Below are 12,545 nucleotides of genomic sequence, written 5' to 3' on the forward strand. Positions count from 1 at the left end.
GTGCCTCTGAGATAATCGGGCACCCCGGCCGCCTGTATGGCGTCTGCTACTCGATCTATAAATAGGCCAAATGGTTCCTCTCTTCCTTGCTTAATACCCATATATGAAGGGATTCCTTTTTTTTTTTTTTTTTTTTTTTTTTTTTTCAGCTCGGTGTTGCAACGGGGCGTTAGCGACTGCCCGCCACGGCTTTATCAACTTTTTGGCTGATTTATTATCGCATATAACTTCGTCAAACAATTTATCCTCATATTTACGCCATTCCTCGTGTTCAAAAACCGTATCTGGATTATCAAAGCAACCTCTCGCTACTCCATACGCTGATAACCCAGGCAACTCCCTTTTACAATCTATACCCTGAACACTCCGCTTTTCTAAAAAGCATTTGAGCAAATCGTACACCGCTTGTCTGTTCATACCTTCATTATCTATACCCTAAATGCTCCGCTTTTCTAAAAAGCATTTGAGCAAATCATACGCCGCTTGTCTATTCATACCTTCGTCAGCGCGCTGTTGCAGCCTTCCAGACTTCGGCGGCGCGTAGCCGGCAGGACACTCTCTATAGGTGCTCCAGGGCGCGGGGACCTTTTCCTTTAATCCCTTTCGCCTCCTGCGCTGCTTACAGGACCAGCACTGAGACTCCGTTGACCGTGGCTCGCAGGTTCAGCCCTCTGTAGGGTCCCTGTTTCGGGCGCCATTTGTCGCGACGGAGGGAAGACAGGGCCACTCAATATGAGTGATCAGCAAGCTTCGTTTATTGATTCACACAGTGGCCTTTTATGTTCTAACATAATTAGCTCATACATATTACAAAAGTTAAGCTCATGATTGGTTAGTTCTTAGAAAGATCAACTCCACCCTTGGTTCCTTCTTTACAGTTACTTTCATCCTCTTTTCCCATGCCTGAGCAGCTGCAACCTCCCTGTTATCATACAACAATTATAGTCAAGGACGAGGTGTCTTTACCAGCCCAGTAGTTACGGGGGCTGAATCCGATGTTTCTCAAGCTTTTGCTCGGCCAGCTGGATCATGTCTACGTGACCCTTCTCAGCTAGCCATTCTCCCACAAATGGGCACAAACTGTGACACAGGAAATGCCTTCTCAACATAAGGAAAAAACTTCTTTGATGGTGCCAGAGCACTGGAACAGGCTGCCCAGAGAGGTTGTGGAGTCTTCTCTGGAGGTGTTCAAAACCCATCTGGATGCGTTCCTGTTCAACCTGCTCTAGGTGAACCTGGTTGGCCAGGGGAGGTTGGACTAGGTGATCTCTGAAGGTCTCTTCCAACCCCTACGATCCTGTGATTCTGTGACCTGACTAGGTTCCCACTGACCAGCTCAGGCTGCATCTCTACTTCTTTTCAGTGTTGATCAGCTTGTGGAGACTTGGTAGCAACAGCCAAAGCTCCCATGGGAATGTCTGGTAAACTCAGTGTCTCAGAAATTTTCCTCTTCCCTATATCCACAGACAAAACACGACCCAAAAGTCTGCTTTACCTTCTCTGAGGAAAAGACTGAGCCTGCTATAGATCTGCATGGTGTTTGTTCTAGCTGCCAGCTTTTACTCAGTCTCCCTCAGTGAGCCTGTCCGGCCCAAGTATGACCTTCGAGCGTGTGTGAGGATGTGCATGAGCCCTGGCTGCTTTGGTCTAGAAGCCCGTAAAGCACAGTGTTCTTGCTTGCCCCCTCTAGATCCACCAAAGAGGTTTAAATTAACTCTGAATGAGCCCTTTCCCTTTTCAGGGAAGTTTAGGCACCTGACTAGAGCTGACAAACCAGTACTTGTCCATTGGCCGCCTTGCTTAGAAAAGCAAAATACTTAGGCTGGAAATGCACAGAGATGCCTACATGCTTTAGAAACAGGTCCTATTCACAGGATTTCCTTGATCCTTGGCCTTGGCAAAGGTAAGTATCTGATGCTTGAGGTTGCAGTTTTGTTAGGCAGAGCGTTTTCTACAGGTCTACTGCCCCATTCCTTTGGGAATGCTGTTCACGTGGGAGTCAGAGAGCACCGAGTACTCTCCCTACTCCCTTGTGCCCGAAAAGAGGAACAGAGCGGGGCGAGCTCTCTGCTCTGCTCTTTGCTTCTGCACAGCAAATGTACACTGCCCCTGCAAGGTGTTGGACAAAGCAATGCCTGATCTCTTCAGCAGAGAAAGCCAACCCGTGGTGTTAGCAAGGCTGCTCTCTAGACGCTCAGGTTTTCTTACTGCTGGCATTAGACCTGGGAATGTCCCAGATTCTGCACTGATCTCATTTGCCTTTAAGCAGCACTTAGTTTCTGTTGGCAAACACAACCTTTTATACACTTTGGGATCCTTAAGTTTTTCTTAGCTCAACAGCTAAATCATAGGACAGAAGTTTTACAACAGATGGAAGTACATTTGGTTGTAAAATCATTAGCAATGCTACTGATCTGACCTGTAATTTTATCAAAGATTAACTTAAATCTGCTGACTCCAGTGATGCTGCTGCTTGTAAATGGAAATTCCTTTGCCTGACATCTGGGCTCTTTCTGCTAATGTGAATGAAGGAGTTGCAGCTCTTTTATGTGCAGAAGTTGCACACTAGCTTTCGTATTTTAAGTGAAAGCCTAGGAAAAGAATTCCTGCATTCAGGTGATAAACACAGGCACTGTATTTTTGTCATTTATCTTGTTTACCCAGAACTGCAATAAATGGTAACAAAAAACGGTAAAGAAAAAATTCTGTTAAAATTTAGGATATTCAATTTTGAGATACGTTAATTTCCCCTACCAGTGTCAGAATGAAGTTTCCCTTCTAAGCAAGCTAGCTGCATGTCCTGTCCTCTATACAATTCCGTGTGGCAGGCATCCTCATTGCCTGCGGCTTTGTATGGCTCTAATATGAGTCTTCAAAGGGGTACATGGACCAGAAGTGCAGAACCGTTTGTATAAATAGGAACCTGACATCAAACCATTTTGGCTTCTGTATATACATACAGTTTAAACCTAAAGCTATGTTTTTTAGGAATTAATTATTAAGAAGAAGAAAATTTTAAAAGTATCAATCAAACAAAAATAAGGTTTAAAGCGTCTGAAGGTTAATTTAGCCACATAATGAATGCATGCTTCCCAGGAAAGGTACTGGAGTGGGTACCCGCACTTACCGGCACCTGCCACCACTTCCTTCCATGAAAAGTGCTGCCTTTGTAAAACATTTCCTGCTTATAATGCCTCCTTATATTTACAACTATCAATTTCAGCTGTAAATAGAGAAGCTTCTTTTATTTTTCTTCCCCACCTGTAATTTTTTTGATGCCTGATTTATTATCATCTTCCTTTCTGTTGTCAAACAGTAACTGTATATAGAACAGCAAGACTAGAACAGCCCATCCATCTCAATCAAGGCTTTCAGACTTGAAGAGCTTATTTTTGGGCCCCCAAATCATGCAGAGGTCTAAAATGCGTTAACAAGTAATCCAACATAACTCCCGAAGGAATGCCATGACTCGTGTCTGTCGCTCATACAAGGATCTCGGGTTCATATCTGAAAGCCCAGGTGGGAGCAGGCGGCGGTCACCGCGCGTCTCCCTGCTGTTGCCTTCTGTATTCCCTGCCGTACTGATTATCTGCGGAGATAAGGCAAAGCAGGAGCCTGGTAGAGGTGGCTCTGACTTCCTGGTCTGAGCTTTCCTGCGTGTGAGACGTGGTACTGGCCTTACACTCCACATCTTCTCATGGGGTTTGGCACCTTCTGCCTTCCTGCGCTGCCTCTAGTCTGGAGTGCCAGTCCTCAGCGGTCAAGTGGAGTATCAGGAGGGAGACATCTCCATGCCTTGGACTACCAGGAAGATTTCGGAGTTTCAGCTTGCATTTTCCCTGCTCGGTGTATTTGCTAAGAGAAAAACGTCTTCCTGACACGGCTAATGGGTAAGAGAAAATCATACTAATTCTTCTCTAGCGTGAAGGGCAGTGGGGATGGAATATATATTTGTCTGGGAGACGTGTAAAAGGGAGTTCTGTGAAACGCAGCACTACAATAACCCTGCTTCCTGTTTCTGTTCTGTTTTACTAACTCGCCTCAGTGTGAAAAGTTGGTAAGACAGCTGAATCATAAGCTGTTTTAGCTAAAATAAGGTGATGCCAAGATCAGATTTTGCTTAAACATACCCGATGATGTAGAATCGGTTCTCCAGACATCACCTGCCTGCCCAGGACCTTGACAGGCGTGCAACTGCCCAATTTTATGTATGTCCCTTGACAATGTGTTTTCTTTTCCACCTACAAAACCTGTCTTACTTATCCTTTCCTATTTCAAATAACAACTTTAAACTGAGAAAAACATCACTGCAGTCAAGTAAAAGACATACACATTGGCATTAGAGGAGAATTTAGAGAATGTTGGTATCTTCTATTAACCATATAAGTTGATGCATGTATCTCACAACATTTGAACCAGTCTTCTTAAATGATTGAAAACTTCTTGTAAATGGCTGTTCATCAGGCTTCCCAAATGCTTTTCTCCTCTATGCCAAGATTAAAGGCTTTTTAAAATCATATGTTGTTCAAAAGATCTCTGAAGGTAAATTTATTTTAGATAAGATGTTAATCAAACCTTCTTTGCATTTTCAGTACATGTTTTTCTTGCTTTGAAACTGTTGACTTACTCACATAATTCACCACTGACCCTTTAATTCTCTTCATGTCTTGAGTAATTTCTGATTTCTAGCAATAAAAGACTTCTTGGGGCATTGTTTTGGATAGAACGAAGGTTTCATACAAGAAAATAATTTGGAAAAACAGGCACACCGTGTGCATGTTTCACCTGAAAGCTATAATAAAACGGAGATTGTTAGATTCTTTTGCTTTAGCTACACGGCTAGTCCGTCAGAGGCTCTATTGCAAAGAGCCTCCCCCAAAAGTTTTCTCAGCTCTTACAAGTGCAGACTCGGTGTTCTTTTTATAGGGGTGGTGCTTTGCACATATAAGCACATCCAAGCGAGACTCCAACTGGACAAAATCCAATCGGCCAGACTTTTTGCACAGAAATCATTTATTCTATGCGAAAGCACAAATCTAACAACTGAGAGACTTCACCATAGGGAGGAGACAGAATTAAGGATAAAAATCTCTGGTTTGAGTCGCACATGCAATTGGGTTGAAAACCAGAGAGTAACTACACAATACGCTTTTTCAGGAAAATCTTAGCTAACTGCTGTGTGTCATGGATTTGCATGAAGGTGCTGGGCTGCTTCTCTTTGAAGCACATGTGTAAGCTAAGCTTATGGACCTTTTTTAAAGAAATACTGTCCAGAAGGGCTTTTTACAGGATGACTATGTCAGTTGTGAAACAAGTTCTTTGCCTTGGCGGGCATGTATTTTTCGTATTCTAATCTTCAGTTACAATGCGCACAGGTGCTCTGCTGTTTGGAAACTAAAGGGATAACAAAAAGGAGAGGAAAAGGCCATGATGATATTGTGGTAGCACCACAGGAGAAAAAAAAAAGGAGAGAAAAGGCTTTTATTTTACAAAATTAAGTATCTTTAGAGTTTTAGGACATATTTTCTGTATGGAGGAATACGTTTAGTAGAAGTATATTTATTAAATAAATAGGAAGATTGAAATCTGTAGGTATGCTCTTGCTGTAACCCCCTCCTCTGTCAAGTAGACGCTTGAGCTTGCCTCCATGAGCTTATGTGATACTCCATAACATTTCCAGAGGAGGAAAGACTACACAGAGCCCTACAGTCCTTTATAAACACAGGACAAATCTGCCAAGAGCAGACCAAGAGCAAGCAGTAGGTATTGAAGGGCTGACAGATTTCCTCTATAGGTGACTTTTACCAAAATACATACATACTAAAATATATGTATATAAAATACTGTATATATGTGGAAAAAAGTATTAAAAAAACCCCAAAACTGACACCCCCCCCAATATTTCACATACCTTTGATGTTCAACAGACAGCAGACTTCTATCCGCCACTGGTAGTTACTTCCAAAGTAAAAACTGTATTAAACATAATACGGCAGTATGCAAACAAATGGGATAAGCTGATGAAGAGGAGTAGACAGCAGGAGAAAAGCGATCCAATAAAATCAGACCAAGTTTGAAAAATCGTCTCCAGTACTGTTCTGTGAACTTGCTGATCCTGTTCTCGGGACTTCAGCTGAGCTGATGAGATGAACAATTTTCTGTTGGTTGTAAGCTCTCTTGAGAAGGAAATGCTCCTCTTAAAACACTGGAAAAAATGTGGAGATATGGCTGAAAATAAATAAAAATGCTGCTGTTGGTGGCTTCTGTGATATGCCGTGAGGCTAACTCCCCGTGAAGTTGAGCAGGTGCCTCATTAGGGCTGCACAGCCAGTATTGATAATGTGATGCCACAAACCACACTTCTGCCGTATAAGCAGAGCCTGGGGTTTGGGCAAGGGCTGAAATAGCTCAGAAGGACAGCCTCCTTCTGCTCCATGGTAAGTTCCGTGCAAGTATCCGTGCTTGTTCCAAGTAAAAAATCTTCCTTCGTGTTCATGTTTAACCCAGCAACAAACATATCCTTTGGCTCCCATATGCTAGAATTTTTAGTCCTTTTCCTTCTTTCAGGTGTTGACACCTATTCAAGCCCAGGTCAAAATTCAGGTGATCTTGTAGATTTCTTATCAACAATGATCTCAAAGTATCAAAAAGCCTGAGCGAAAATGGACTGTCAGTACCTGACCACTCGGATTCCCAGCTGCAGGCAGGCTGGGCTGTGGCAGCCAGGGGAGTTACAGTTGTCTGCCCTGCCCTTCTATTGCTCTCCCCAGTCTAAATAATGCTGAGTATAATATGAATATCATAAATGTTCTTTATGCTCCTCATCTGCTGCAACGTATCTTTTGGTCCATTAATGTAAACTGTCTGCTTTTTGGCTCTTAACCCAGGGACATAAATTCCTTTGGGCAACAAGCTCTCAAGGATTGCTTATGCTTTTCAGGATTTTAATCTTAGGCTATATAAACTCCGTGTCACAGTTACACTGACAATTCTGGAGAAAAAGGATTGCTCAATGATGTGAAAAAAAAAAAGTCCCGGTTGTCCAGGCATAGTTTGCTATTTTCTTTCCTTCTATATGGAGCTTAGACCAGTGGTTTCTGAGCCAGCCTGAAGTGCAGTCTAGGAGAGGAAAAGGCACATAAAATCTTGCTGTACTACTTCTAGCCTAATCTCCCACCATTTATTAATGCCCTCTTTTTTTTTCTGCTATGACTTCTATTCCCTCCCTGCAAACAATGAGGCAGGTGCCCGCCTGGCTCAGTTTTTGTTCTTCCTGGCTGCCTCACAGCAAGACATCACCATGTCAGAAGACTGTTTGTGACCTTACCACAATATTTGTTTGCTCTTTCTGCTAGAGAGCGTGGGATTTGCCACTGGCCGGAGGATGCAGTGAGTATCTCCATCCTGGCCAGAATAGAAGGAGGTTCAGAGTAGGGCTTGAAGGTGCCTTGGTTCAGTCTGGGAGAACTGATGGCAAAATCATGGCAAGTTGCCCAAATGGCTATTTGAAACAAATGCCCATTGTTGACAAATTTCTGCACTGTTTTTTCTTTTCTTGGGAACATCTGCTTTGGAGGAGAAATTCAAAATTATCAAGCAATTCTCTGGATTGCATGATAACCAGCATGAGCTGGTTTGTAACTGATTAGTTCAACTGTCAGTCGTTTAAAGATTAATCCACTTCTCTTTCTTCTCCACTCTGTTCTTTGTCTTGATCTTATGTGTTAGTGAGGGCCTAATGCCCTTGAAACTGGAGCTAACTTTTGGTGGTTCATCACAATATAAACCCTTACTAGATCTTGTTGATAGATGGATAGATAGACTTCTGAAAACTATACACTACTATGCAGGAAAAAATTCCATTAAAATGAGGAAAGGACCAGCCTGGGTAGGTTTGTATGTGCATCAGAGATCAACGCATGAGTGAATTTTATCGAAGGCAGATCATGTGTTGAGAGTCTCAGTCATCCCTCTTGACACTAACATATGCTAATGGACAAAGGAAAGCATCTGTAGTATGGAGTCCTGCAGGAAAAAAGCTAGGAAGAGTGTATATAGGATTGCTGCTAGAAAAGCATTATAGAGAGAATTCTTTGCTTCCTGTTTTTTTGTGTGTAGGATTGCTACACACTGATAACAATCTCCTGCTTGCCTCTGGTTTGTACATAGAATCCTCCAGAATGAAACACCACTACCTACATTTGTATTTCAGTGTGTGGAAACCTGCAGGAAGGCTTATTAACAAGAACTTTGTTAAAATATACTCTAAAATAGCCTTAGGGAAGGCTCAAATTTCCTTACAGGTTACCTGCATTCTTTAGGTATGAATATGAACCATAACTCTCTGTTTTTTAGAGCAGCTCTGACAGGAAGTTGTGGGGAGAAATCTCTCCTTTTAACAAGGTAGTATCCAGAACATAAAGTGATAGTAGAAGACTCTAGAAGTGACTTGCAGAAATAACAGCATTTGTCTGTTTTACCATGTGTATTTCTCTGGATTTCTTGGCAGAAAGAAATCATGAACTTTCTAAAATTTCATTTCTAAAGTTTCATGAACCTTAAATCATGAACTTTCTAAACTTTTCAGTAAGATATGGGATGTGGATGCTAACCGCCGTATGCCTGGGAAAGACTACACAATTGATTTGCAGGTAACCGACTGCTGTCCCACGAGGATTAACAGCAGTACGGTACTGTAGGAAAAGGTGTGTGCAAAACTGCCTTTTGCTAGTTAGACTTTTCGCTAGAGTTGCCTGAGCTTTGTCATTTCCACTAATGACATGGGCAGGACTTCCTAGTGACAAGAATCACTTAGCAGAGAGAACAGTAGAGAGAACACGTTAATGGTCCACAATACCTGGATGCTGGTTACCAGTGGAGTCTCTCAGGTATCTGTCTTGGGTCCTGTAACATTTAATATCTTTATCAATTGCCTGGAGGAGGAGGTGGAGTGCAACTTTTCCAGTTTTGCAGTTGACAGCAAACTGTAGTGATGAAGTTGGTATACTCAAGAGCAGGGCTTCAGCTTCAGCTGGACCTAGGCAGGCTGGAGGAGTAGGCTAAGGAAGGAACATCACAAAATTCAACAAGGACAAATGCAGTCCAAACAGGATGCCCACAGAGGCTGTGAAATCAGCATCTGTGGAGGTTTTCAAGACCCAACAAGATGACACCTTGAGCAATATGGTCTGCTTAAAAAATACCTAGCAAAGCCGAACCTTGCCGATTTAAAATATCAGCTCTATGACATCTAGTTCCAGCTCGATGCCAGGAAAGGAGACAGATACATTTGATGGATAATCCCCACGCTATTGTGACTTAGGTAAATATAAGCCCAAGTGCCATCTAGTACACACAGAACTGGAAGACAGCCTCAGAATATGGCCTAAATGAGGTGGTCATGCTCATGCTTGTATTTAAAGACTTACTCATCAGATATTAACAGTATTGACCCTTGGGGTACACCACTGGTGAATTGCCTTCAGCTGTACTTGGTGTCCCTAATCACAGGTCTTCAACCACAGACATTCATTCGCCTTTCAGCCCACCACATCATCCACTTTTCTAATCTGTACTTCATCAATTTGTCTATGAATCCATTATGGGAGAGAGTGTCAGAAGCCTTGCTAAAATCTGGATAAGCACCAGTGATGCATCTGTGGCATTTACTAGCAACCTTCATCATCAAATACAAATTTAGATTTTGTGGCTCGATTTCGTTGTAAGTTTTGTGCAAAGAAAGAAAGAAAACCCAACAATTCCAGTCAAATAAATCAACCTAAGCAAGCTTGTGCATCTTCTTGCCTTCTACCTCTGCCAATTTGAACTACATAAACACATAAAAGACCTGCATGTTACTTTTTTGTTTACTACAGACCTGTTTCTTGTAGTTTTGAACGTGTTTTTGTTGGAGAAACAAGGCATCTTAGGTTTGCGCAACTGGGTGCAATTTTCCCTTCGGGAAAAGTGCAACCAAACTGACTACAAGGGATATTGTCACTCAGAACAAAACCAGGGTTAGAACAAGCAGGGTGCCTTTGCGACTAAGACAAATGGATACAGAGATAAAAGCTGTAGTAATGAATCAAGGCCCAACAATGCAATCATAGGCTTAACTGTTTTGAGTCGAAATTGCCCAGGTGTATATAAGCAGAATACTAGCATGCCCTCAAGTCCAGCTTCTTTATTTGCAAAAACTATTTTAAAAAAGTAGTGCTGGTGTTTACAGAACCACAACACTGCTGAAGCTTAATTGAGATAAAAGATCGTGTGTGCTCCAGAGCACAGGGAAAAGGCTGTGCTTCAGCTATAGCACTCTGGCACAGCAAGGATGACTGAATCTTGGAATGCTCTCAAAAATCTGGAGTTGGAAAATGTATCTGTCTTGTCACAGCTGTGTTGGAGATTATTCTGTGTCGTGGTTTCAGCCGAATTTACCAAAACCGGACCGACAGATGGCCCTTCCCCCCGCCTTCTCCCCCCCAAAAGAGGAGAGAGGAGGAGATTCAGAAGTTTAGAATGAACTAAACTACTTTAATGAAGAATTAATATTAAAATAAAAATAAAGATGAAAATAATGAAATAGATACAATATATACAAAACCGTATCAAGCTCCCAGGATGACAGTCACATCACCGGCAGGCACTGGGGAAGTCCCAGACTGGACTCAGTGACGAATGGGAACTGGATTCCAGCTCTGGAGTCAGGAACACACGGATCGGGATCAAAGGCAGATGAACAGACAGAGTCCTCTCTGGACGTCGGCCATCACAGGAAGGGGGCTGACCCTTTGATCCCTCAGCTTTTATACTGAGCATGGGGCAGATGGGATGGAATACCCCAGTTGGTCAGGTTTGGGTCACCTCTCCTGTCCACTCCTCCCCACCGATGTGACCCCTCTACGTTTTTTCCATTTCCGACCCTCTAAGGGGGCAAATAATGAAATGGGCTGACCTTGGTTGTTATGGCAGTAAGTATAAGCAAGGGCCTCCCTGCACACCATCCCTTGGCATGGAGCACAAACATTGGGCTTATCATTCTGAGAACGAGCAGTTTTCTCCACAATATGCCGTTAATTTCAGAGAGTTAGAGGAAGCCTAGCTAGGATGTGAAGTTACAGAACAGAAAATTGGTTCGGTTTTACTTCAAACCGGGACATTCTGTTGTTTCGTTTATGCTATCAGTCTGACAAAGATGACCGAGCTTTGAGCATCCAGTTCAGCTGGAAGGGCGCAGTCAAGCCAATTGGAAGCACCTTTATTGGTGTTCAGCCTGGAGTTTGAATTTCCCCTTTACACTGTCATTTTCCTGCTGGCTGAAGAAAGAGTCACACGTGAAACAGTGAAGATAGAGGAATATGAACTACAGATGGTTGTTTGCTGCTATGGGCAACACATTGGATCAGAATACCCACTACTCCTCAGCACCGGTAGTGAAGACTAGTAGTTAGAGTGATCAGGCAACATTTCAATTTTTTTTTTTTTTTTTGGGACAGTGGGCAACATGGGACTGGACAGCAGAGTAAGATGACATGTTGTTTAATAGAACTCATTTTGAGTAAAAATTGATGACTCACTCGCTTTTGGTCTGCAATGGAGTGTTTAATCAATAGTGTGCCATGGCTCAGTGTCTGACAAACCTCAAAACATACTGCTGCTCACTCATATTAAAGGCTGGCTCAAACTTATATCAGCCTTCCATCGTGCATGATAACACCGTACTTTTCAGCAGATAATGGCATTTAGGAAAAGGCCACATTGATACACATATTTCTCTTATTTGTTAGCTACAGCATATATGAGAGAGCAATAACCACACATTGCTTACACTTTGCTTTCCAGACAGGAACTCGGATTTGGCACAAGGAGAACCACAGTACTTTTTTTTCTCCTCTCCTTATTTCATAAGAGATTAATTTCAAATGCATTTTTACAACTATGGTGCCCTGGACACACAGGAAACACATTGGAATGCAAGAATGGTTATTAGATCAAAAGAAGGTCTATTACTGCATCAGCTTTGCCCAGGTTTTCTAGAAGCCGCATTTGGCTTTATCTCACCGACCTATAGAATTCCGCAGTATAGGCACCTGTCTTCCCATTACAGGCAGCGAAGCCTGCAGTCGCTTATCTGCTTGTGCAATCTGCGTTAGGGTTGGATGAATGACCCTGCGTCATCCATTGACTAGATCCCAAGGACAATAATACAATGTCACAGGTGATGTTGCTCCTACTTACGGACCTGGCACAGGTCCTTCTGCTGATGTGGACACATCTGCCCGGGTTCTTCCACAATGTGTTCAGTACTCCAATGAAAGGAAGGTAATGCTTTTCATTCTCATACCAGTTCAGAAACAGGAAGATACTGAGATCCCCTGAGAGTGTGACAGAGACTGGTGAGATACTCACAAGCCACAAGACTTTTCTTGAACAAAGCAGGGATCTTTCCTGACACTGCTTTTGTCTATTTGTTTTCCTGAAGAAGCCCAGAAAAGATGACTTACTGTTGTAGAACGTAAAACAGAGAAAAGATCATTGGAAATAAA

The 12,545-nt window shown here is 42.6% G+C and overlaps 1 protein-coding gene across 1 annotated transcript; it reads left to right on the forward strand.

Moving 5' to 3' along the window:
- Positions 1-8,564: 8,564 nt before the first annotated feature.
- LOC141478301 (poly(U)-specific endoribonuclease-like) lies at positions 8,565-11,443 on the forward strand (the record flags this gene model as incomplete). Its single annotated transcript, XM_074167409.1, is given in 6 exon segments — positions 8,565-8,695; positions 9,876-9,920; positions 9,922-10,016; positions 10,265-10,269; positions 11,185-11,274; positions 11,276-11,443. Coding segments are annotated over 6 exon segments (534 nt in total), but the record flags the coding sequence as incomplete, so codon positions are not given.
- Between the last annotated feature and the right edge of the window lie 1,102 nt (positions 11,444-12,545).

The sequence above is a fragment of the Numenius arquata genome, chromosome 2 (assembly GCF_964106895.1).
Source record: "Numenius arquata chromosome 2, bNumArq3.hap1.1, whole genome shotgun sequence".
Classification (NCBI taxonomy): domain Eukaryota; kingdom Metazoa; phylum Chordata; class Aves; order Charadriiformes; family Scolopacidae; genus Numenius; species Numenius arquata.